Below are 26,460 nucleotides of genomic sequence, written 5' to 3'. Positions count from 1 at the left end.
ACAGGTCTGCACAGGTATAATCACCTGAGCAGGTGTGTTTCTTCCTAACCCCCACCTCCACATCGCACCCAAATTCTCCACCTCTTCCTTGTCAGCTATTCTTCCTGGCTGAAACCGGTTTGTCAGGCACGATATCAGATTTCACTGCTGTCATCTTCTGCTCTGCAAGGTGAGAGAGGAGGGAGGGACGGCAGTTAACATGGCAGTTTGGGAAGAAAGAGACAATAAAAATGGCTGTGAGCCTCGTGTTTAAACTCAAACAACAAACTTTCGAAAAAGACAAAAATAGATCTTACTTGTTCTTCCTGCTGCACCGGTTATCTGTGAAGACATACAGAGATGTATTTAGTCTCAACAAATTTAAAGTGCACTTTTTTGGGGGGAAAAGTTTGTAAAATTTTGTATTTTGTTGTATTATTTTTATGTGTAATTGCAGTACTTACAAAATAAAACACTGATTCCTCCAGCAACTAACATGCAGGCACAGATCAGGCCTCCAATTCGTAGTCTTTCATAGTCTGATTAAAAAAAAAAGGACAAAAAATTCCAACGCAAACAAACAACTTAAATGGAGAAATCAACTCATGCTTTATTTAAGATTTTTAAAGATAAATGTTTAACGTAGTTTTTTGATAATCCCATATGCACATTTGTCATGAGGCATCTAAGTGAATACTTACACATTTATTCTAATCTTTCTAATCCATACAAATGAGTGAGATTATAACTGCAGATTGTAAAATATAGGAAATAAGAGTTTTGCACTTACTGTATACAAATGGATCTGGAGAACCAACAGAAAGAGAATGAGATAAAAGAAAGGGGAGAAAGAAAAATTGGTGAATTCATGATTTTTTGATCATCCTTTTTCTGCAACAAACTGGCTTACATATCTGCTCTTGTGATATGCCTTTATTACTAGTTGACAGAGGAATAATTAATGTTACAAAATGAGTACACTTTTGGGGATTTGTCTGCTTTGTAAAAGTTTCACAGTGAAAAGATTTGTTACAGAAAACAAGCTTTTGTTGAAGTGACAAAAGAAGTTAACGTGTGGTTTATTCACAAACTAGTGACAAACCAGTCTCATGATGAAGGGTAAGAGTTTTGGCCTTACTTGCTTCAGTTTCCGTGAAAAAGGTGAACAGCACTACAAGAAAGAAGTAATAAAATGTTACTTTTATGAAGAGGTCAGTGTTCTGCTGTACTGTCACATCATAGTCAACATTTTTAGAGAAATAAGAAAACTTGGTCATTTCTTTCTCTGGAAGTAATGCAGAGCATCTGTTTTATTTACCTGCTATTAAAGCCACAAGAGTGAGATTTCCCATCGTCAACACTGCTGAGTCAGATAGAGAAGACACAAACACAGAGAGGGGGAGAGAAAACATGATTGAGAGACATTTTTCTCATAACTTTTCCTTTGTTTCTCACACACATGCATACAGGCGTCACAGGCTCATTTTGGCCTCTCCTCAGGAAGAACGTCCTTGGTGGTGCGAGAGGTCAGAGTCTTGTCAGCAGGGTTGCATTCTGGGTGTTTGGAGAGTAAACAGCGGATCATTTTTTGTTATGGGGCGAAGCCCAGCAGGTCTTTTCGTCAACCTAAACTCAACTGCAGAAATCTTCGTTGCACACAGCCGAACACTGTCATGTGCTTTACAGTAAAAGTTGCTTAAACCTTTTAACTTTAAGTTTATTAGTAACTTTATAAAGTTTAAGTCTTATGCATCATTCTCATGGAGGAAAAACAGCTTTACACAGATATGAATAAGATTTATACTTTAAATAATAGGTATACACATATGCAAGTGTTATTGTTAACTTGGCCAAAGTACTAAAGCTGAATTTGTTTTTTTTTTGGTCATAATTTTTTGGAGGTCACTGCAGACCAACACAAGCCAACAGTCTGTTCTCTAACCCATTTTAAACAAAATGTAAAAAAAAAAAAAAAAAAGATTATACTGTCCACATTGTCCTTTGTTTAGCAGTAACTAGCTCTGTGCATAAAATTCTCTTTCATAACCGTTTATAAATCCTGTGTATGACGTGTAAGGAAAGACCTTGTGCAAAATATAGCAACCTCAGTGTCATTGCTAACTGACCTTCAACACCCTTGGGCCAACAAGATTCACAGCATTTTGAAAATTTAGCACCTTTGCTTTCTTGTTTGCTCGCTTCTGTCTTGCTCAAACAGATTTTCCATTCACTGGTTGAATTTTTAACAACCCTGCACATTCTTTGTACCAAGCATAGTAAAAGATAAAAGACGTTTCATGCTTTAAAAAAAATGGCTGCAACGTCAGAAGCTAAAATGCTGGCTTGAGGCATATTTTTTAAATTGATTTTAACAGTGTTCTTTTTGTAACATCTTCCACAGATAAACTGTGTGTCCAGCTTTTTAATAAATTAACATCATTTGGACACAGAGATAATACAGAGCCATATTATTATTCCATTTGTGTTTCTTCCATCATGACCTTTGTCAGAGGGTTCTTGCAGTACAATAACATTTAGCATGACATTAGTCAAGGTCAACTAAGCCGGTGTCATTCAAATTCCATGTCTAAAATACCTCCCAGCTTCTCAGACAAGCAGCAGCAACAAGCAGAACAGAGCAGTGTCCTTTCGCTTGTGCCTTATAAGATCGATTATTTGATTTCACCCGTTTTCGTGGCTGTGTTGAGACACGGTTAAAACTGGTACATTTCAGTGTCAAATGACATCTCATTTCAGTCCTTTTAACATTTACTGCATTCTCAACTATGGTGTGCTAGACATATATGTCTTAATTAAGAAAATACATGAAAATTAATCATGATCAAATAGGAGAGTACACAGAATAATCAAAGTTGGATGAATGAAAGACAAAAATCATCCCAAACTGTGACTCCTGTTGCACACATGAACAGAATGTCATAAATGTGCCAGAAGCTCTACATGCCCTCTACAAGCAGAGGAACAAATGAACATTCATTCTTCATTTATGAAACATCAGCTATCATTCAACGTTACATCGTTGCTTTTTGGTTTTCTTTGATGATTTTTTTCTATCTACTACTATTTAAAAGCACCTTCTTAATGCATTCCTGAAATGAACTTGCTTTCTGCACATATTTATCTGTCCTTAAAAGCTCAAAACACCCACACTATCTACATGAATAATTATTAAATAATTATCAAAGTGACCTTGAACCTAAAATCCTGATTCCCATCATGCCTCTCTCCACCATACCTGTACTTACATGAGCTGATGATTCAGGTGCAGAGGAGTGTGTGTGAATGTTCCAAGACACTGCCGGGTGAAAAGTGAGTCTTTTCTATTTTACCTGAATAAGTACCACCTGCTCCTCCTCTTTATTTGGGATGTAAACATTTAAGTGTCCACGTGTCCAGTGTGACTGCTGGCTTGATGCATTTCCGCAGGTGTCAGAGACCAGTGGCAGTGTTATTCCATAAACATCAGCATGTTCAGGTACATCACAGAGTGAAAGCACTTTGTAGTTTGCCTCAGAGGGGTCGTTTTCATGGAGAGTTAATAGACTACATCGATCAGCCACAGGTGATGTGAATGGCATGGATCATCTTGTTAAAATACAATGGAAACCTTGGGTGGCTGTTACTTTGGCATGTACCACACATCGAAACACAAAACTGCTCAGAAACAGCTACATGGCAAAAAGCCCAGGGCATTGACCCAGCCTCCAAACTCCCCAGATTCCAATCTGATCAAGCATCTGTGGAAAATGCTGGAGGTAGCCTGATCCTCAGAGGCACCACAGGACACCCCCACAGGTCCTGTCTTAACGTCATAGCTTGCACACAAAGATGGACGAACCCTCTGTGATGTCACCTGTAGGATTCCTGAAGAGACGTTTTGAAGCTCAGCATGGTTGCTCTGGTCATCGCCATCCTGGTCGTTCATGACTCCTCCTAACTCCTGAATAATCCAAAAATATAAAACATTAGCTATAGAGACCAAAACAGGTTTTTGTACCAGACTGTAAACAGGCTGTAAAGTTAAACATTTTGACATCATGGTCTATGGAGAGTTGCTTGCTTTTGGAGCGAGCCTCAAGTGGTCACTCGAAGCACTGCAGTCTCAGTGTTGGCTTCAAAACCATTTTTTATGTTTCAAGTGTATTTCTAAATATAAGACGAGACAAAGAGAGGAGGGAGTGAGTGTGTGTTGTACAATATATTATTCCTCTCCTCTTATTTTGCTTTTCCTCACATGCCCACCCTCATTTTTTTCCTTGCTTTCTCAGGCTCTGCAAGGTATCCAGGTATCCTTCGGTGCTCCTTTCTCTATGGAATAGATGGCACTGTGTTGGTCTGATGGTTGGCAGGCATTTTCCTTCTACTACACGTGAGCAGGAGGTAGAGATATTTTATATCTTGTCAGATTTCATCAATCTCACTCTAAAGAGACTGTGTTGTTTGTTAACATCAGTTTAATTTATGTAAAGCCCACACAGCTACGCAGGTGAAAATGATTTCTGTTACTTAACAAAACGTGTTTGTACAGCTCATAATGCACATTAATGTTACCCTTATCCTGGTATACACGTGTGCACAAATATGCGAATGCTTGAGTCACAGTGCTGATGTGACTATTTATACCTTCTTCTGTCACCCACTGAAAAAAGCAGAGGCATGTATCAGTCTCTTAACAAATGATAACTGCAAGGACAGAAGAGATAAAGAATGACACCGACACAAAGAGACACATTTCAAGGTATGTGTGGTTGTGTGTGTCAGTGATAAAACAATAATTTGACAGCCGATACAGGGGAAGCTGGTGACAAGAAAGCAGGGAGAGAGAATAAACATGAAACTTACAGTGTCTACCTCATTGCCATCATATTTTTCACATTACATCACTATGTAATACTGAACTAACTTACCCTATGAAGACCATATTCAGGGTCTTCTTTTGAGACAGCGTTACAATCTAAATACCTTCAACTGATTTTTAATTCAATCTAGCATACAAAAGGAACAGAATGGATGCCTTTGGACAGCTCTGTAGCTGTGTGTTTGCTGCATAAAGCACCAGTTGTCTGTATCATTGTTAGTGAGACTAAATAAAGGTCACTTTGTTCCATGACGTTGGCACGTCACTGATAGAATTAGAGGACCTGGAGAATAAACAGAGGATTCTCAGTGTGGTATTTCTGTCAGTAAATATAAGAACTGGGATGATTCTAACTGCAGACAGTGTTTTAGCAAATGAAAGTGTTTTGCTCTGATTGAAGTCTTCCTCAGCAAGACACCCTCTTCTCCTCTTTAATGAGCATTTTGATGACAAACTTGTATGTCACCGTGTTACATTAGTATTTAAATGTATATGGAATGACCCTGAGTTAAAATAGCATATTGTTCTTTGTTGTCACTTGAGGAATCAGTGCAAAGCCCATCCTTAACATTAAAAACCTCTATTGGTAAAAGTAGGCCATGTTTGAATTACATTTACAACGGCAACTCTTCGATATGTTGATAAACACTGAGGTTGAAATGATTTTAGATGCAACTAAAGAATAAAGACGACACACAGATCTTTTTAACTTCAAGTCTCAGACTGAGAAGACAAGACACTTGGTACAAGTCTCCCTTTTCCTTGGAGGAGGTCATCAGATAGAGGCCAGCTGTAAGGCAGCTGAAATGACTCTAAAAGTTGTGAAACTTTTAGTGGCTCCACCACTAACTTGTATGATTGCGTCATTATTCTTTAGCTTCATTTGTAACAGTTTAACTCTTCTTTCCTCACATGTGATCGGTGTAGCAAGTTAAATTGTTTGTCTTTGGTAAAGGTCATCTTGAGAACACACACTAAACAATGTAGGTTATCAGTAGACACACACACACTCAGACACACACAGACACACTGCAACACACACGTCTCCGTTATGGTGGTATTTCAGGGTGTTTGTCCATAAACAGCAGAACTAAAGGTCTGAGAACAGGTTAGCTTAAGTCCCATTCAGACATGCACTACAGTCCATAATCTGACAGCAGCATGCTCCATTTCATGTCTAAATTAGCAACTTTCTTTTCTACAATTCTACAATTTCATTTGGCAGATGCTTTTATCCAAAGCGACGTACATCTGGGAGCAGATACAACACAAGCAAGGATCTAGTCAGGAGAAAACAATCTAGATAAGTGTCATAGAACAAGTTCAAGTGTGATAGGGCGTTGATGCCAGTAGCAGGCTGTGTGGAAGGCAATAGGTTTGTTTTTTTGTTTTTTTTTCGGCCTGTCAAGTGCAAAGGTGTTCAGTGAAGAGCTGGGTCTTTAGTCTTTTCTTAAAGACTGAGAGGGAGTCAGCAGATTGAACAGAGTTTGGTAACTTGTTCCACCACCGCAGAACCACAGAGGAGAAGAGTCCAGCTGTCAACCTCGGTCCCTTTTCTGTAATAGTTGCAACAGCAATCACTTCCATGTCACTTTTAACACGGCACAAGTCTGAACCACGCTGACAGGCACACATAAGCGGCACTACTTTGAGCTGTGTTAAGGAATTTGAGGAAGACTTCTTCCACATTTCAGCACCAATACTGGTCCAAAAGCATCACCGAGAGCACAAAACACAGAGTTTGTGTACCACATACAAAGACCTTTTTCATCCCACACATCAATTAGGCTTCAAACTGAAATGTCCATAAAAATAAACTTTACTACGATAAAAACTACCAGCTCAAGTTAATGACACTCACCAATAATGGATATAATCTGCATTTTTGTTTTTAAAACATGTTCAGTTTGTTGCTTCCAGTTCTTGAATGTATTAAATACCTGCAGTGTCCGATATCCAGGATCTCTTAGACCATCGCCAAAGTGAGAGTAGTATACAGTGTGTACAGTTGCTTTATTAATTACTTATAATGATTAATTATTGCCAAAATGGGGACAGTATCAGTTCGGGTCAGTCACACTGTTGACTTTAAGACAAGTGAGCTGTCACACACAGAGTCAAAGTTTATACAGTTAAATCCTTTGTTCCTGAGCTCCATCCCAGCTCAGGATATTTTCCTGTTGGCAAAGTAGTTACATTATCACCACATATGGACAGACCTTTCAGTGTTTAGGAAATCAAAAATAAACAAGTCTATTAGTGATTTGGACTGTTTGATAAAATTACTATTTAGTTCCGGAAGATATCACTCTTATGATCTACTTACTTGCAGGCTCATATTTGGAAAGTCAATAATGTAGAGCTTTGCAAGTTAGTGGCCAAATAACAGGAGTGTTGTGTATTTAGACAAAGCTCCAAGATAGCTATTTTCTTCCAGCGAGCACATAAAAACATGAAGAGAGAGTCAGGAGCAAGCATGACCCAGCTAACTCCTAAATACATAATTTTTCATTCGATCTTGTGGCACACTAACACCACAGGCCAAGACTTTCTGTTTAGTTCTGCAGAATACAAAGAAACGAGACAGAAACCTATCACTGAGTGAACTGAGGTGTGGATGAGCAGCTGAATCAACACGCTGCTCCATACTACCTCTATTATATCAACTAAAAGACAAGAATTCTCTCCTGCTGATTGTCCTGTGTTTGTGTGTCTGTTTGTCTGTGTGTGTGTGTCTTTCTGGCTGTCCGTGCAGCTCTATCAGGTGTCACAACACAGTCGAAGGAACTCAAACAGCAGTCGAAGTTGATATAAACCAGTTGATATAAAAGTAGAGACTGTGCATTATTTTAAAACAACCATGTGAGCGACTGCATTGAGTTTCATGAGTAGCAAAACGGCATCAGAAAAGCAATTTCTTCCCACTTTTATTTCAATAACATACTGTACCCCCAGTTGAAATAAAGTCATTTTCTTTGTGCTTTTTAAAACGACATAAAGTAAACACACTGTCTACACTACCTGTGCATTTTCCTGTTATCTCTGACCATCTGATAATCAAGGGTCTTGAGTAAATGAAACTCTAATGAACAAAACCTTTCACTCTGAATTATAGGCACTGTTGGGTTTCCTTTTTGCTGAGCTAAAATCTCTTTAGAATCCTCTATGCAGAAAGAAAACACCCTGAAAGTATAAACAAGGCTACAACACTGTTGAGCTTCTGCTCCTGACACAAGCAGACGTATAAAGAGTTCACCAGGAGAGGGCAGCAAAAGACACGTGGTCACATACTCATCACGACTCCATGTGTGTCTTTTCTCTGATCTCTGCCGTTCACATGCTGTTGCACATCACAATAAACAGTTTTAACTTTTACACATATTCAAAGATGCCTTTTTTCAACAAGTCCATGGGTTTTATAGCTAAGAGTCCATTGTAGTTAAATTTATAAAAAGTTGCATGTATTCGACTCCATGCAGACATAATATTTATTATGTCACTGCAGTCGTATTAAACAGTGCCCCATGGCCATATCAAAACGTTTGGTGGACTTCATTAAGATTTTCTGGACCTGAATTAAACAAAAACGTAACAAAGATTGGAAGTATGCACTTGCAGTAAATGATAATCAGATTAGGGTGTACATTGAACCTAACGCACACAGCAGCAAATCCAGAGAAATCATTTAAACAGAGCAGGATTTAAATGCACTTCCTTTGTGTCTTATAACTGTACAGTGGTCATGGGTCACACACTAAACATAGCAGCAACATAAAAAGAAATACCTGCCTGAGTAAGTGTGGAAAAAGGAGCTACTGTAGTTTATGCAAAAACAATGACTTTAGGAAAGTTTACTTCACAACGCAAATGTATAAAAATACTTTGCATAACAACAATATCACAACCAAGTCACTTCATAAAATGAATCCAAAAGAAATCAAATTCTTCAATATAGTTTTAATTGAGTGCAACATGTTCTGATGCAATTTGTTGCTTCACTTCATAGTAGGTGCTTCTCTCAAGTGGACAAATTGTGGAAGTGCAGTTGGATTAAAAGGATCTGAAACGTCTGTCACTGAATATTTTGAAAATAGCTTGTCACTTTACAGCTGTAAAACATAGGAGCTGAAAGTTCAGCTACTCCACTGTTCCTCATTTAACCGGCAGCAATCTGCAGACAATCTTTTTGTTATCACTTGCTCAGCACTTTCATAACATGTAACCAGTGAGTGCAGTGGTCAGTAGTTCAGCCAGCAGCTGTTAATGCTTTTATCACGTAGCTGAAACCACTGAGCATTCAGTGAAACACCAGATTACTGGACATACCCCTTTTCAAAGCTTTTGAAAACTTTATACAGTTTTCTACATGTTAAACTGTTTTAGAAAATAGGAGAACAGCAGCAAAGCATTTTACATGTAATTTGAGAAGGCAGTGAACATTAGCATAGGATCCAACATAAGTGGGGAAGGTTATCTGGCTATAATATACAATATTGTACACATTTAGGCTGTGAATTGCAAGGTCTAATAGCTGAAGGCAAAACAAGGATCTGATGCTATCAGTGGACACACTGGATCTGGCGGCCTCAACAACATTATCTCCTTATTTGGGCCGGCCCAGCTGTCCCTTCATTTAGATTAGTCAAAGAATTAAAAATAGAATCAGTTAGTTCTGGTTCCTGTCCTCTTTGTGAAGAAAGTCTTGTCTTGGTGTCCTCCTTTAGTCCTTTGTTACTATGGTGGTCATGTCGTCTTCGGTTTCTGACCCCCCTAAAAGCACAGAAATATTAAATAATATTTGTCAGTTCTCAATCTGTCAGTTCTGAGTAATATTTTTTACACTAGTGAATTGAATCATTTCTTACCGAAGCACTTCCAGAAACTCTCTGATCTGTACAGCACGGCGTACAGTAAACCAAACACCAACAGGATGCCAAAGAAACCTCCAATGACGCAGCCAATGAGAACTGAGTAGCTCGCACCGTTATCTGAAGAAAAGGCAAGATTAGAGTGAATGAATTAGCAAGATGTATACGTCCAAGTCAGTTTTTGTATCATTGTATCAATTTTTGTGTCCATTTTTTGCATCATTAGGTGGGGCCGATGAAGAATATTACACTGAACTAAAGTCACTGAAGATTTTACAATACAATTTGATTATTTATTTTTTTTTTTAATTAATATAATTTTTATTTTATTTTTTTTGCCTTTATTGACAGGATAGTAGAGAGAGGAAGACAGGAAAATGGGGAGAGTGGGGGAAGGACCTGCAGCAAAGGGCCATGGGCTGGATTCGAATCCATAGCTGCTGCGTCAGGGACTATAGCCCTCGTTTACAGGTCACCCGCTCAACCTACTGAGTGACCAGGGCATCTGTAATTGGATCTTGAATGAGAAAATCTTCACCATAAACATGCAGGACAGCAGCAGCAGCATCAGGATTCTTTGACTGCTGACAGATGACACTTGTGCCGTTGTCTGGAAAGGAGGTTCCCCGGAGGGTCCACACAGCCAGTGACTCTCCATCCTTCATATAACAGCTTCCATAGAGAGCCTGAAAAGAGAAAGGAGAACAGGATATTTATAAGAATATAACCATAATGTGAGCCGGGACGGGATCCAGCACCCCATAAATCTGCACAGTGTCGGCAGGTAGATGTAATAGATACCTGGATGATGAGGGCAGAGTGGTGCAGCCGAAATAAATTATGGTCAACATACCACCACTGCAGGTATTAGCAATTTTTCGAACAACAATTTTACAGTGTTCCCACAAAACCATAATGAAACTCAGCTCCTGCTGGTATGACGAGACCAGTGGTGGTTTCAGTACTACATGGTGGAGAAATCCACTACTGAGTACAGCAAACATTCAGAACTTCAAATGTAGTCGTGGATGTCTTGACCTTTTGTCGTCAGCTTCGCATTTAGTTCATGCACGTCATATTTTCTTTGTGCACTGGTATGCTCTTTGAATCCTGTGTCAAAGGCAACCAGTAATTATGTATAGAAGCAACTGCAAAATGCAAAATGCACTGAGGGGGCGGGAAATGTTCTTTACATAGCGGTTGTCAGTGGCGGCTGGTGGAAAATTTTGGTGGGGGGGCACAAACGACCTTTTATTTTAAATAAAAAAATTAGAATATAAGTAACATCAGGCACAACTATTTCCAGGAATGCAAATGTTCTACCTTTGGAGGATATTCTAATCATAATCTAATTTAACATTATTAAGACTTACCAGAACTAAATTTCAAAACCATTCATCAAATATTCATCAATATTTACAGGATCTGTACAAACTCAAAACACAATTCAGGACTCCAGATTAATGTTTTCACTGGTAGCACTGGTGCGACCCACTTTCTCATTTTGTTGCACCTCCCACCTGGTCAAAGGCAAAACGTATGACTTGCTGAACATTTTCTTATCGATAAGACACAACGATTTACTGATGCTCCCTAAACGCCTCACATAGCAGGCTGTGGTAGATGCTGTTGGTGGCTGTGGTGTGCCATAAAAAATGATTTTAAAAATAATAAACTGGGCATTATCATGTCAGATTTGTCCAAAGTTAAACCGAGTTACATGTATTCTACACGCGGTCTTTTCTATGAGCAGAAAAACAGCGAATCCAGGTCTGTTTCTCACGAAGGGACCTCATTTTGAAGTGTAAATACTGCAGTAAAAGTTCTACTTTCTGCCACTGTGGTTAACACAGCAGCTTCCTGTGCCGTTTACAGCGACACTAATACAGCTTCATGACCATCATGCTCACCAATTCACACACTCAAAAAAGGTTGCAAGTGCAGTCTGGAGCCCTGCGAACAAAAATTTGGCTCTTCTCTTTTTCTGCTCAGCAAACTTCTCAACTGCTTTTTGGTTGAAGTCACTCATCTCTGTGGTCAGCCTTTTCCCAGTTGGCAGCATGGCCAATGCATTAGGCCATCATTACTTAGCTGTCATCGAGTAGCAGAGGAGGGCAAAGGCCGTGTGACGGTGTCAGATATTTAAAGCGCAACGTCAAAGTCAGTTTTGATGTCCAACAACAGAAGACAAAAGCAAATACAGACAAAAGTAATTGGTTTACAGCAAAAATGGACGGGTCTGGGACGCACTGAGCTGCGCCCTGTGAGAAAATCTCCAGCGGCCAATCAGAACCCGGGCCAAGGTCACATGATCACGAAAAGTTTTTCGAGCTCCATACACACTCATGTGGCCCCGCATCCAGGAAGTGTAAAATCAGTAAACACGCAGTAAAGACTGATATTAAATCTGTTAATGATATAAATATTGTGAATACAGCAAAAGCATGTTATTATTAATTTTATTATTATTTATTATAATTAATTCAAATTTAATATTGTGTTTGAGAACTACTTTTTATCTGGCCATTAGTAGTGGGGCAGTAACTAGCCACTAAATGTGGAACAGGGACGCGTCCTGATTAAAACAACAACAACAACAACAACAATAACAAAAAAACCCACTCAAGATAACAGTTAGAAAAACAACCCTGTATGATGTCAGATAATCTCCACCTCACCTCGGGGATGTCTTCCACGTGGCCATGAGGGCAGGTGAGGCTGTAGTTGCCGTGACTCCCGTAGAAGGTGAATGTGAGGTTTGGAGATGTTTCGGGCACTCCACAGCGAAACTCTGCCGGTTCTCCCACAGCCACTTCGACATCCACTGGACGTGTGCGGTAACTGAGAGCTGTAGAGTTCAGTGCTGAAGTGGTGCTGGTACTGACTGTGGTGGTGTTTTGAGCTGAAACAGTGATTAGGTGTTGATTGTACGTATGTGAGAGATACAGGACGTAAAAGACAGAAAAAAAAGAGAATATTATTGGATAAAATCAGTACATAGGTACACAATATATATCTTCAATTTATTTATTACCAGCAGTAAAATCTAGTAAGCCACTTTCAGTTTCAGAAAATTGCAGATTGTTACATATATGAATTAGAATTAGAATTAGAAGAATAAAATTGTATTAATCCCTTTGGTACAAGACCTCAGGGAAATTGCTAAATATATATATAATACTCAGATTGAGTTGTGTTGTTGTTACATGCAAAACAAATATCCGCCCTTGCTGTTTGCCAATCACAAGAAAAATGCTACTTGAGACACAAAGCAAAGTCCCTTCCCCTGTTTGCAGAAGAATGAGGAAGTGTGACACCAAAATCCCTCTGACATTTTAATTATAAATGTTACAGATTACAAGATGTTGATCAGTGTGAGACCATCCTGCCTGCAGCTGTGGCCAGTCTGAGAATAGTACTTCCTTAGAAACAGCAATATATAGATGTCTTCAATTTAGAATGTGCTGTTTTCAGTGTAACACAGCACTGTTTGTGTATGAAGCTGGCATTTTGAAATTGGGGATGGAGCTAGTTACCTGAGGAGGGTGTGCCGATGTGGAGCAAAGCCAGAAGCAACAAGCAGACATGAGAAACTTTCCTCTTCTTCCTCATTTTACCTTTTCTTCACTTCCAGTGTTTTATTCCATAAATTAATCTGGAAAGTTTCAGCAATGTAATTTTAGTTTTCAGACAGGATGAGTCCTTCAGAAAGAACTGTTGTTACAAACATTTTAAATCAAAGCTTTTCAACTGGATGAGAATTATATTATTATCAAGTATACAGTAAGTCAAGGTCTTAGTCCTTTTGTCATAGACAAATGGAGAATTTCCCATTTCAATCTTAATAAAACAGTGACATTAGACAAAAGTAATAAATACAACCATATTGTATTTTCTCCCCTCTAGCATTTCTTTTTCCAGTGAAATTGCCTTTGAGTGTATTTTTTGTGCCATACCTTTTGCTGTAAACATCTGAAAAGCACACAGGCAATCTCCATTTCATATAAACTCTTGTATTTTGTTTACTGAGTCTTTGTCATTAATACCTGCTGGATGTTAAAATTTATTTGTTAAAGAAGTTTAGCAGTTCTTTGTGCCAAATTTGACTATTTTTTTCTTTTTTTTAAAAACATAACCAATAGTGTGAAGTAAAAAAAACAAAAAAAGACAAGAAATAGAAGATCATTAACACTAACCACAATATGAACTGGAAATCCCCAAGCAGCTCAGTAGGTAGCTTCCTTATTTGAAAATTATAGTGTTGCTCCTTGCAAAAAAGTCCTACTTTTTATTTTTTTGCTGAAATCATCTTCTCAGAAGTCTTGACACCTTCTCAGAGCTGGACTAATACATATCTACTCCCAGCGTCTAGTGAAGAGACTGTGTCGGCACACGCTCCATCCTCCCACTCTAGCCAAGGAGGAAGTCCAGAACAACAAGGCACCTGAAGGAATGTGGACGACTACCTGACTGACAAGGTGAATTTTTGCAAACATGTAACAGACTTGTTGAACAGGTATGGCCTGGACTAACAATAGCTGCTGGGGATAATGCTTTTCTGGAACCACATTGACTTTTTGTTTTTCTCACACGCACAAACAAATCTGTTGCACCTCTTTTCCTTGGTCATCCTCCAGCCTCTTTACTTTCCACTTCTCAAACTTAGAGAGTGAGCTTTAAAGTGAAAATGAAGTTATTTACCTTGTTAACATATCCACACTGTGTTATTTATATGTTTTATATGCATGGCTGAGCACTTCCATCTTGAAACTGTAACAGATTTAGATTTACGGGGTTGAATACATAATAAACCCAGAGAACAATCCTGTCATCTTGCAGTGGGGGGCTTTCTGTATTATTTTCTTCTTCAGAATCAGTTTCCCAGACCCAACATGTATGGCAGTACAGCCATAGGGTAGAGTAGTTTTACAGTATTTGAGCAAGGTCTTAGATGAGCTGGTGTGCTCATGCAGGGTATAGAGTTACATCTACTAAAGTATACTACAGAAGGAAGGGATTATTTTTACACAAAAAAATTCAAAATGTGTAGCTATGATACATGGAGGTGATGTTGTTTTTCAGTGATCGGTGGGAGACTTTACATGTTCCTTTAAAATAAGTTCTTCTTTCTAAAAAAAAAAACAAACAGTGTGACCTGCCGCCCTCACAGCAGAAGTTGCATGCAAAGCACACTTGCACTTTATCTTTGAGTGTCCTGCGCCAGTTACTCAAACAAGCATATTGTTAGAGACTGACACAACTATAAATAGAAGGAATACACTTTGGCTTTGTTTCTTTAAATAGTGCAGGCGACTGCACCCTTTTAATTGTGATCTTTAGTATTTACTTTGATGGAGAAAATTAAAGTACATGTGAGGTGCACAGGAGCAAAAGAAGGAAATTAGTTTGAAGGGAGACACAAGCAAAACAGGAAAGTACCAACGGATGTAAGACACAGTAGCCTGCTTACCGCAAGTTCCCCATATCTACAGCACCCTCGTATGATACGTGAATCAGCTGTGCAGCTATCTGCTACTGATCTCAGTTTTCTAAAACATGTCCCTGTTCCTGTTAAATTTCAGATTATTGCGATGACTCATTAAGGGGATGGAAGGTGGGGTCAGTTGGTCCCTCCTATCACATAAAGCTTGTGTCTTCTGAACTTCACTTTTTTTTTTCTCTGCATTTCTAGAGCTGTGGAGTTTATTAATTTCGGCTGCTGATCCATGCTACTAGCTGTCACGTCCACCGAAAAACCATCAGATCTGATCCCAGGACCTCAGGGCCACTCTGAAATTTGATGTTTTGTGCTCTTTGTGTTAAGAAAATGATTGCAGTGCTGGTGCTTCTCATCATAAAGCCAGGTAAGGAGAGACACTTTTTGAATTTGCCTTTCAAGACAAAAGACAAGATTGTATTTGGACAGACTTTCTCTTTTATGTACCCATCTACACTGTTTTATTCATTTCTTGTCATCGTTGCACTGCTCTACATGGTTCAATACAGTGCAACACTAAATGAGGAAGATGAGACAGAAGTAAACAAGAAGAAGAAGTTGTTAGATTGTCCAGATGGATACACAGGAATAATGATCTGTCAGAACCTAAAGGAGATAAAGAAAAATGAAATGATGCAGGGGCATGATTCATACAAGTTCACACTTGTAGCCACACAGCCAACCCTTTTTTTTTCATAGTTTCAGGTGCTTTGAAACTGTTTCAGTTGCTAAGAAAAGCTAAACTCATTTGTTTTGTGTTACAGCTTTAATGTTCTATATAGGAAAGCCTTTAGGAGCTTGCTGGGGCTGGCAGAAAGAAAAACGTGCAAACAGAAGAAAGAAATCTGGTGCAATATTAAACACCTAGACAGTGTATAATTAGCTTTTTAAAGTGAGTGTAGTGACCTTACTTCAGGAGGGTAGAAAATACAAGCAACCACCCCCAACATGGACACAGCTTTTCAGTGGAGGCATGTCAGCTGTGGTGCAAGGAAGCCTGTACGCTCTGCTGCAGCCCCATAACACAGAATGTCACACAGGTCGGCAAAGAAACACTCTGGAGGATGCGGGCATCGATCCCGCTACCTCTCGCATGCTAAGCGAGCGCTCTACCATTTGAGCTAATCCCCCATGACGCAATATGTGGTGACGTGTTTTTTTGGATTTTGTCTGGACCGGGAAATAGCCAGACGTTGTGCCTGTTCCGATAAGAAGCAAAGTCAATGCGGAAGTGCTTTAAAATGCAGTATCGCTGAACGCCGCGTGGTGCTACGTCCAAAAATCGCAGGGCGTCACGCGAGGAGCACCGTCGCCCCGCAGCTCGAAGGTCGCTGGTTCGCGTCCCGGCCTGGGGTCTTTCGGTAGGTGTGAATGGGAGTTTGCTTGTTTGTGCGGCCCTGTGACAGACTGGCGACCTGTCCAGGGTGAACCATGCTGGGGGAGGCTCCAGCCCCCCTCCGCTATGCTACAGATTTATGATTTGGCTGTGTATGAATAATAATACATTTTATTTTGTACAGCACAATTTAAAGTCAGGCGACATCTCAAGGTGCTTCACAGGAAGAAGAGTAATAAAATGAAAATCTGAAAATTTAAAACAATTAAAAAAAATATATAAAATACTCCAACAAAGCCCTATTTAAAAGCAGAGTAGAATAAATGAGTGTTTAGGCTGCTTCTGAAGGCAGCAAGGGAGCCAGAGGCCCTAATGGAGCCTGGGAGCTGATTCCACCACAGGCACGGTCCCTCATGGTTGTGAGCTTCGTGTGAGGACTAACTAGACAGTTCTGGCTGCTAGACCCGAGCGACCAAAATGAAGACTGACGGGTGAGGAGGTCCTGATGGTAGATCGGGCCACTGTGGTTCATGGTCTTGTACACATGTAGGAGAACCTTGAAAGTAATCTGCTGGGGTATTGGCAACCAGTGAAGGGATTGGAGAACTGGGGAGATGTGTTGTGTTTTCCTGGTTTTGCTGAGGACACGGGAAGCACTGTTTTGGAAATACTGCAACTTTTGGATGGTTTTAGATATAATGGATGGATGGATGTTACCTTCATGCCATGCAATACGGAAGCCCTGTTTTAATGACACCGATCACCTCCCTGAAAGCAAAGGTTCCCTCACAACAATTCCCCCTTCAGTCTTTTGCATCGGCACTGCCCAAAATGATTGTGATTTCTTTAAAGAAATACAGATAGGCCTGTGCATGTTTTCGCTCATAGCAGAATAATGATGAGGTGCAGCAGACTATTCTCCAGTGATGAAACAGCTCTGTGGAGAAAGGTCTGGATGTATAAGACTAGTGACTGGTTGGTGACCACAGTGCAAAATTTAACAGCTTGAGCCCGATATCTCTAGAAGGAGTTGATGGAGACAAAAAAGAAAAGAGCCAACAACCTACTGAATATGAGATTTAAGGTGGCTGGGGACAATTGCTAACAAGGTCGCCTTATCAGAGTGAGAGGTTGCAACCTGACAATGCTGTGGTAACACAGTGGTACAACAATTTACACCAACCACAACCCACTTCAAATCAGATTTTCTCATCTGATTACTTTTCACCCTTCAATTTTTTTGCAGTATAATAATTGTTGCAAAGTAGTTTGCTTCTTGATAAAACTATTAAAATGCATTACTTGACATGGTTTATGTTGTCTCAACAGGAACTATAAATGCGGATTGGTCTGTGAGGTTGGAAAACCCAAATCCTTGTGCTGTGAAGGGATCGTCGGTGGAGTTGAGGTGCTCATACAACTATCCAGACGGTGAAACTGTTCAAAAAACTGCATGGTACAAGGGGGACTTGGTTGATGGCTTGTGGAAACGTGTTGCTCTGTCACACCTTCCATCATATCAAAATCGTTCTGAATATGTCGGTGACCTGCAGCACAACTGCAGCCTGGCACTTCATGACCTGCAGAATGACGACGCTGGGTATTACTACTTTAGGTTTGACACAAATACATATGGAAGGCATAGTAAAACATCTGTGTATCTGACTGTCACAGGTAATCAAGTCATTCTACAGCATGTTCCTCTTCAGGTTTAATGTTTTCAGTATCTTAATATCACAATCTCTGTGTTTGACTGAATGACGTCCAGAGCTGAAAGCCAGAGTCCATCCAGAGAGAGTGCGAGCAGGAGACAATGTGACTCTTGAATGTGGAGCATCGTGCCAACTTCCCAACACTGTCTGGTTCAAAAATGGACATCCAGTGTCAAAACCAAATTTCACAGTTCAGGCAGAGGATGCTGGGAATTATTTATGTGCTGTTGAAGGGCAGGAGTCAGTGCAATCAGACCCTGTGACTCTTGATGTTCAGTGTAAGTACAGTGATGATGATATTGTTGAGAAAAGCTCTTGAATTTACATGCTGATGAATTACAGTTCTCTCATGAGTATTTTAGTTTGAAGCTAGGTGTTTCTTGATTACTTATACTTTAATGTGTATAAATGTGGTGTAAAAAAGATGAATGATTAATGATTATTTCATCTAAAGAAAGAGTTCAGCATTTGGTGAAAAGTGCCCATTTTTGACCAGAGTTAGACGATAAGATTGATGCCACTCTCATGTTGGACCAATACCCTTGAGGCTTCACCAGCTGCCTTTTAGCTTAGCTTAGCACAAAGATTTCAAACAAAGAAAAATAGCTCAACTCTGTTTGAAGGCATACAAATCTTTCCAGCAGTCTCTCTCTAAGGGGAAAGATGAACACAACTTTTTATGTCCTCTGATTGCAGACTAACTCTTTAGTTTGTGCTAAGCTAAGCTAACCTGCTGCTACTTGTAGCTTTGTGAAAATCATGTTTCCTTATCTACACAATAACACGTACGTTCAGGATAATTCAGAAATAATCAAGAACTTAATGTATGCCACAGCACACTGATTGTGTGTCTTTTTTAAATACAGATTCTCCACTGAATGTGACTGTTGAGGTGAGCCAGGCCGGCCTCCTGATGGTGGGCAGCAGTGTCAATCTGACCTGCAGCAGTGTTGCTAACCCTGCTGCAGACAGCTACACCTGGTACAGGAGTACTAGTCCCAGCTCCCTGCTCCAGGTGGGGTCAGGACAGGTGTTATCTCTTCCCTCCGTGGAGGCGTCCCACACTGGACTCTATTTCTGCCAGACCAGGAACCGTCTGGGAGAAAGCAACTCAACTCATGTGCTGCTGACAGTGACAGAAACAGACAGTGAGTGTGATGGCGAAGCTAAACTGCGCTTAGCAGTCACAACCTGCATGACTGATATCTCAAACAACTGGAGAATTATAGTTTAAAAGTTGCCAACTATTCTGGTTAAAAGGATTTTAGAGGTCTGGGGAACAGTTCTTTCTCATGCCATCAGCAAACAAAAGTCTATACTTTGTCCAATGTGTTTTTTTTTTTGTTTTTTTTTTGATGTTTTGAAAATGTGTTAAGTTTAACCCTCTGAACCCCAGAACCAGTTTAAAGATCATTTTATCTTTAAAATAAAAAAGAAGTCAAAATTACACCATTTATTTTCAGCTTTCTAACAGTCCTTGAACTAATTATCTTTTTCTTGAAACTTAACTAAATCTGAGCTTGAAATCATGCATCATCCAAATATCTTTACATTAAATAAAATTTAAAAACAAAATTAAAAAAAAATTCTGCAGTCCTCAGCACAACCAGGAAGCCATGATTGACTCAGCTGCTACCAGGAGTTATGTAGCAAAGGTTCTGAGACTTTTCATCTGAACTTCTGGCTGTGTTTTCACAGACAGAGAGGCGACAGCAATGACATTACAGAGATTATGAGATTAGACAAATGATCAAGTTCTCTGAAAGTTGTTGGGAAAAAAATACATTCAACATGTTGAAACATCCTTCTAAAGCTGATTTGCAGAATAACGTGAAAAACATAGAGTTTGTAGAGGCTGTAAAAATGTAAGTTGTAGCACATGGAGTCCCAGTTTCTTCACTTCCAATAACACCTGTAAGCACTTGGAAGAATGTTGCACATGTTGAATTCAGTTTTGTTTTTCCTCCACTATTTACCAGCTATTAAACAAACATCAACTGAATATAACTATTGAATGTGTTACAGCTTGTTAGGTTAATTTCTCTAAACTTTTTGTCCCTCTACTAACAGATCATCGTCTCATCCTCCTTGTTGGTATTGGAGTGAAAGTGGCTATTCTGCTGTTGCTTCCACTGTTGGTAATCTGGATTTGGTGAGTAAAGTTGCACATAGCATCTTTAATTTTGCAGCCGTTGACTATGCTTCTTTTATGCCATGAAATACTTTAAGAGTTCAGTGTGCAAACTTCTCTTATTTCCCTGTTTAAGGAGGCAGTGGCGTAATTCTGCTTCAGAAACAGAGGTGAGGACGAGGATCCAGTTCTGTTTACAAATATCACTCACGAATCTCATCAAATATCTGATGTTGTCTCGTTGTGTTTCAGAATCATGATTATGAAAACATCCGAGCCATCAAACGGGTAGAAGGCTAAGAAACATGAGAAGCAGGATGACCTTTCGTTACAATAGATAGATGACTCGGCACGTTGGCAAAAGAATGTTTGTGGTTTGTTTGCTACCGGTAGCTCAACTGAGTTCTGAAAAATAGCTGAAGCTGAGCAGCAAGATTGCCAGTATTAATGTTCAGCCCTTTCATGGATGTCTCTAATGCTGGAGAAAGAACTGTAAGAAAACATGACTGATGTTTATTCATCAGCTGAACATCCATTACCTTGAGTATTACTTGAACTTCGGTGATGTTATTCACCCAAAGTAATTATTTAAATTCTAGTTTTGTACCGTGTTTGAACAGTGTTGCTGATCGGAAAATAGCTCCTTCCAGTAAATGATTAACTGCTGTTGCAGCAGATTGTATTTACAATCAGAGGTTAAACCAGGATATGCTGCCCCCCTGAGTTCAAAAGACACACGTACAGCCTTTCCCATGGCTGGGTTGAGGCTGTTGGAGGTTTATATTTTAGAATGTGAAGTGTTTTTAATGGTAACAGAAATAACATTTTGAACAAATGCTGGCTGCTAAGTGTATAAATTATGTTCTGTATGGCATATTGTCCTGGTTATTTTTGTATTTTTATGTCATTATCATATTTTGCTATGCAATAAACTTGGTCATATGTACATATCAAGTTTGCCTTTGAACAGTTTTGTAAATCTTGGAATCACTTTTATGCATCTCAGAACATGAGTTTTGGTATTAGAAGCTGACTGAGCACAATGGGAATACTCACAATACAATATGTGCACTACTAGTGACCTGCTCTTGCAAAAACATCAGATAAATGCTATAAAAGTAGAGTTAATGCAACATGTGCAAAACCGGTAATGATGCACTTTATTGTTTGCTTAATCAGCATTTAAAAATAGAGGATGTGTGAATCAAGTTACACATAATATCACTTTGATGTGCCAAATCGGACAAACACAGAATTCTAAAAATAGACTAATGAAATGAAGAATTGATATCCAAGTCCATTTTGTACATGAGCATCCTGGTGTCAGAGTCACTGTCCTCCGGGTTTCATCCGTCCTGACTTCTCCTTGTGCTCTGGTCAGTATCTGTTCCATCCTTATCACATTGAAGAGTTTACTCTAAAGCACACAAACAGGACTGACTTGGAACTGCTTGCTGCACTTAATTGGATCATTATGACTGGATTTTCTGTCGTCGTCATCGTGCACAGTGATAACTCCTGCAGTGTTCTCTGTCCCTGGACATTGCTTCTACAGTAAAGTAGAAGTTGGCGTATTTGAAGGGTGCTGTTAAGAGCCAGTGAAAGTAAAGGTTCAAACAACAGCTCCAGATGTTGCCTGTGGTTTTCATATGTGACGAAGCCTCAAGGGTGTATTCAAATCCACATCTGTTACTGAAACACTTCAGCCGACCAGGGCACAAAAAACTGTTTTGGTAATTATAGGGGGAAACAGATTGTATTCTGATTTTTTTTGTCTTATAAAAAATACTTCTTGTCTGGGTTAATTCCTGACAGTGGTATTTAGCTTGTCCCGCAGAGGAAATGCACTAAGAATGGAAAAAGCAACCAGCTAGCCAATAGACTGTTTTCCATTTTCAGGTCTATTTTAAAATTAAACTGCTCCTCTCTTAATATTCAACTTCATCCTCTCTCAGTTCAGTGCTTGAAGTCTCTGTTTGCTTGAATGTGCAGTGATGCCTATTATATGATTTTTAGGTTCACTTTTTACTGTGTACTCAAGCAGGCCAAAAGGTACCAATACAACCAGAGTGAACATAACCAAGAGTGATAGTTGACATTCAGGGAGAACATCAGGGTGGCCTGTATTAAGTACATGTGCTGTAAAAAGATCTCTTTTGGGTGTAGGGTGTTATGGATGTGACTTTGTTCTGAATAAGTCCTGCTGAGTCTTTAGGGTTCTGTGGCTCTTGTTTCAGTGAGGACGTATGACCGGTGTCTGGATGACTTCCGTTTCCTGAAAGCATAAACAAAAAAAATCATTTGCATTTCTATTTTAAACACTTCAATGACTTTAATTTATTAGGATCCTGAGTTACTTAAAAAAAGTACGATTAATAATTTATTCATGCATGTAACACAGACACTGTAGATCTTTTGGTAGTATTTACACCATTGTGGACGTTACTCTAACTTTTAAGTGGCAAATTACAGTCACCCGCCTGTTATGTTGCAGGCCAAACTGACCCATTTTAGAATAAATAAAAAAACAAACAGAAGGAAGGCATTTTTGGGGGGAGAAGTGGAAGATGCTGGATGAAATGCATTTACATGCATATATATGGCTCTTCATACAGGCTGGGCTCCATAAGTCAAAGGATGAATCAGTCAGTCTGTAGGATGCAGAGACAGGCAGGGCTATATTTTGTGCCACAGTGTCTCTGGAGACTTTTCATATCCAAATCTTCATGACTCATTTGTCTTGATTTTAGGTCAGCGGGTCAATTTGACCCTGAACAGAGGAGGTGTCTCGTGTTGATTTGCCAACATCAATCCGGAAAAAGAAAAAAATGTAAATGTAAAATACAATTTTTTCAAAATCAGTGTGATGTAAAACGATTGTATTTTGTATGTAGGTCTTTCCAATGTACATTAAAAAAAGTTTTAATATGCATTTCTTTTAATGAACCATGACCTGTGAGAGGTAAAGAACACCACTGCACTAAATATATATTTAGTAACAGAGTTAATGATGAGATATACACAATGTTTACTGGGATTTTTTGGAAATTTTCTAAGAAAATTTTGGATACCCCCCCCCCAAAAAAAAAAAAAAATCTCATTAAACTTAAACTGCACCTGCATAAAAACCATAACAGATATCAAGACATGGATTTAGACAAGTAATATTCAAAGCCTTGTGACCCATGTGAACTTTGAATGAAGTTTCTACAATATGTCAGAGCTACAAGGGTTCCAAAGATGTCTGAGTTTTGGCAGTTGTCCAGTCAACTTCCTGTTCATTTCAATGGGAGTTCTCAACACATTTTCTAAAGAATTTTGAAAAAAACCGAACTACAAATCATGACCAAAAGTCACAGCACACCATTCCAGATCCAGCTGCACATTTTGATATATGCTGTGCACGGCTTGACACCAAACTACGGGAGTTCTGGAATTATTTGTTAAGTGTTGTTTGCAACAGCATACAAACAGGGCTGTCCTACACCTGCATACAGTCCCTGCTGTTTAAAAAATGTGCTTATATATACTGGCAGTTCCTGCATAGAGTGGCCTGGTTCACCACTGGTTTCTCACAGATTTCTTTCTTTCTTTCTTTCTTTCTTTCTTTCTTTCTTTCTTTCTTTCTTTCTTTCTTTCTTTTCACTTCGTACTCACTTTTGTGCAGTAAAACACAGTTATAGGACCAATAATCAAAAATATAAAAAATAAAAAGAGATTATTAATTTTCCAAAGCGCCCTTAGGTGTTCCCAACATTGTCAGAAATTGGGAGTTTGACATTCCACAGATAGGCTAAATATTTTTGAGTCATGCTTAATTTTATTACAGTAAGCAATTAGGTTTTATTTCCTTTCTTGTTCCATCTTTTCCTCTCCTCTCTGCTGTGTAAACGCTGCCTGCAGCTATCCTGAATGGTCACTGATTTTTTGCTGCATGACTGTTGGTTGCAGCTGAGGCATTTTTTGAAGCAAATTTTAGCATGTAGGATAAAGTAATTTTGAGGAAACATACCAGTTTTCTTGGAGCTTTATTTATTAAAGATATAAACAATGTTTACTGAGATTTTTTAGATTTCGGACACTTTTGGATGATTAAACATGCCCCGGGTCAAATTGACTCTGGAACATCACTGCTGATACTGAGAAACAAACATAACAGGAGAGTTAATTTCTCTGGAAATCTGGATTATATAAATAGCTTGAGCATCAACCTATAATTTTACCGCACACTTTCTGTGACTATGAGATATTATGTTCTTCACAATGCTTGAAAGTTTGAAAGCAATGTCTATTTTTATTTGATTTTTTATTTAACTATGTTACTTATACTGTGCACCAGTTCAGCTAATGAAACTCTGAAGGCATCTGAAGTGAAAATCCTGACAGCAGATAAAGAAAGAAAACGACAGTGATTGTGTGTAAGAGAAGCAGAGACTCTACCTTGTCATGAGAAAGGCAATTACTGCTATAATAGCCAGCAGGATTCCAATGGTGACTCCGATAAGCACCAGTCTGCCACCTGAAGAGTCGGACGGGGTCACTGCTGCAGTGGACAGAAGAATGGAGAGGTACTGTTTACATATGTATATAAATTACAGGACCTGGCATTTGAAGCATCTCTGTGTGAAGTTTTTGTGAACTGAATGAAACAATGTGGGAGAGGCAGCAGAAGGTCATCACAGTCAAAACTGAAGTTGAGTTTGTGCATTATGTTCAATAAGCGACAGGATGTTAATGCACCAACCTTTTGAGCCTCTGAGTGTTATGCTGTAAGTCTGTGAGCCATGCCTGTTGCGTGCTATACAACAGTGATGCCCGTATTCCTCAGTGGTGATGTTGGCATAGCTGAGCGTTGGGCCTCTTCCTGAGGGTGTAGCCGCAGTTTGTCTTCCTCGATGAAAGCTTTTGTCTGTTGCGGGGAGGCACGCCGCACCCTGGTACCAGACGAATGTGTGCACGGGTGGGTTAGCATCGCTGCTGCAGGTCAGAGTCACAGGGAGCTTGTCCTGCAGCTCCCCCGGAGGTGAGACTGACACCGTTGTGTTTCGAGGGGAATCTAGACAAAGGGTACATAGATGATCAGTTACACATAATCATCACATTTTAACGCAGTTATACAACTTTGAGGGGAGGTTTGTGGAGTTTCTTGAGTAAATTATAAGCTGCAATGCTTTGTCAGCAACACTTTGCTTAACTTCTGTTACCATCCATCTGATTTTTGGAGTTTTCCAGATGTCAGAACAAACTATCCATCCATCCATCCATCCATCCATCCATTCATCCATCCATCCATCCATCCATTCATCCATCCATCCATCCATCCATCCATCCATCCATCCATCCATCCATCCATCCATCCATCCATCCATCATCTATACATCGCCTAATCCTCACTAGGGTCGTTGGGGGGCTGGAGTCTATCCCAGCTGATTTAGGGCAAAGACGGGACACCCTGGACAGGTCACCAGTCTATGGCAGGGCCACACTTCGAGACAGACAACCAAGCACACTCACATTCACACCTAAAGACAATTTAGAATCACCAATTAACCTCAACATGTTTTTGGACTGTGGAAGGAAGCCAGAGACCTCGGAGAGAACATAAAAACTCCACACATAAAGATCCTGGGTGTCCTATCCTAACCTGACGGAGATGGTGATGGTGCTAACCACTGAGCCACCTTGCAGCCCAGCACCAAACTAGGTAATGAATAAATGATCAAGTGCAATACAGATGTTAACATAAGAGTGTAGATTTGAAAACAGGTCAAATTACACTTATGCTTTACTTACATTGTACATTAATTGCCAGCGTTGTTGAGTTCTGCACTTTATCCCCAGTCTGTATTTGACAGTAGGAGCTGCCATATTGATCAGATGTAACTTCACTGATATTCCACACCTGTCCACTGTGTTGGAGGCTGCTGCTTGTGCTATCGTACCATCTGAAATGGGCCTGTGGACCAGCTGCAGGGCTGCAGCAGGCCAAACGTACGGCTGCACCCTCAGTGATGACAGTGGACGGACTTGCTAACACTGTGACTGCACTGGGGGACTC

General features: G+C 39.6%; 3 protein-coding genes and 1 non-coding gene across 5 annotated transcripts in view; 1 reads left to right on the top strand and 3 right to left on the bottom strand.

The window, feature by feature from the left end:
* Positions 1 to 8,554: 8,554 nt before the first annotated feature.
* Positions 8,555 to 14,105, bottom strand: LOC103360950 (uncharacterized). The gene is made up of 6 exons (XM_008286898.1): positions 13,923 to 14,105; positions 13,263 to 13,381; positions 12,405 to 12,628; positions 10,265 to 10,412; positions 9,724 to 9,846; positions 8,555 to 9,628 (listed from the first exon to the last, which is right to left on the bottom strand). The coding sequence occupies exons 2-6, from the start codon at positions 13,336 to 13,338 to the stop codon at positions 9,579 to 9,581; spliced, it is 621 nt and encodes a 206-aa protein (XP_008285120.1). The 5' UTR covers positions 13,339 to 13,381; positions 13,923 to 14,105; the 3' UTR covers positions 8,555 to 9,578.
* A 34-nt stretch (positions 14,106 to 14,139) lies between these two features.
* Positions 14,140 to 21,356, top strand: LOC103360946 (sialic acid-binding Ig-like lectin 16). 2 transcript variants are annotated; one of them, XM_008286891.1, is made up of 8 exons: positions 14,140 to 14,204; positions 15,419 to 15,590; positions 17,889 to 18,233; positions 18,328 to 18,549; positions 19,138 to 19,419; positions 20,342 to 20,423; positions 20,539 to 20,572; positions 20,655 to 21,356. In XM_008286891.1, exons 2-8 carry the CDS (start codon positions 15,527 to 15,529, stop codon positions 20,700 to 20,702), a joined length of 1,077 nt encoding a protein of 358 aa, XP_008285113.1. In that variant the 5' UTR covers positions 14,140 to 14,204; positions 15,419 to 15,526; the 3' UTR covers positions 20,703 to 21,356. The 2 variants fall into 2 exon arrangements, with proteins under 2 accessions (XP_008285113.1, XP_008285112.1); XM_008286890.1 differs by lacking the exon at positions 14,140 to 14,204 and having other exon boundaries at positions 15,255 to 15,590.
* Positions 16,282 to 16,354, bottom strand: trnaa-agc (transfer RNA alanine (anticodon AGC)). The gene has a single exon. It is a non-coding gene; the product is annotated as a tRNA-Ala (tRNA).
* Positions 21,357 to 21,526: 170 nt separating the features above from the next.
* LOC103360947 (sialoadhesin-like) overlaps positions 21,527 to 26,460 on the bottom strand; it is a 10,315-nt gene continuing 5,381 nt past the window's right edge. Inside the window, exons 6-9 of the mRNA XM_008286892.1 lie at positions 26,196 to 26,459; positions 25,147 to 25,458; positions 24,843 to 24,945; positions 21,527 to 22,677 (exon numbers count right to left, since the gene is read on the bottom strand). Coding sequence (XP_008285114.1) covers positions 22,614 to 22,677; positions 24,843 to 24,945; positions 25,147 to 25,458; positions 26,196 to 26,459 — 743 coding nt within the window. The 3' untranslated portion in view covers positions 21,527 to 22,613. The remainder of the gene's footprint in view (positions 22,678 to 24,842; positions 24,946 to 25,146; positions 25,459 to 26,195; position 26,460) is intronic.

The sequence above is a fragment of the Stegastes partitus genome, unplaced genomic scaffold (genome assembly GCF_000690725.1).
Source record: "Stegastes partitus isolate 25-593 unplaced genomic scaffold, Stegastes_partitus-1.0.2 Scaffold475, whole genome shotgun sequence".
In the NCBI taxonomy this organism is placed as follows: Eukaryota; Metazoa; Chordata; class Actinopteri; family Pomacentridae; genus Stegastes; species Stegastes partitus.
The sequence above is the reverse complement of the archived record's forward strand: the minus strand, read 5'-3'. Positions and strand labels throughout refer to the sequence as shown.

Coding starts and splice junctions, on each gene's coding strand:
- LOC103360946 (XM_008286891.1), top strand. CDS start 15,527: ATGTTTTGTGCTCTTTGTGTTAAGAAAATGATTGCAGTGCTGGTGCTT. Junction 19,420..20,341: donor GACAGTGACAGAAACAGACA/GTGAGTGTGATG, acceptor CTCTACTAACAG/ATCATCGTCTCATCCTCCTT. Junction 20,424..20,538: donor CTGTTGGTAATCTGGATTTG/GTGAGTAAAGTT, acceptor TCCCTGTTTAAG/GAGGCAGTGGCGTAATTCTG.
- LOC103360950 (XM_008286898.1), bottom strand. CDS start 13,338: ATGAGGAAGAAGAGGAAAGTTTCTCATGTCTGCTTGTTGCTTCTGGCT. Junction 9,847..10,264: donor TGCTGTCCTGCATGTTTATG/GTGAAGATTTTC, acceptor CCTTTTCTTCAG/ATAACGGTGCGAGCTACTCA. Junction 9,629..9,723: donor GAGTTTCTGGAAGTGCTTCG/GTAAGAAATGAT, acceptor CTGTGCTTTTAG/GGGGGTCAGAAACCGAAGAC.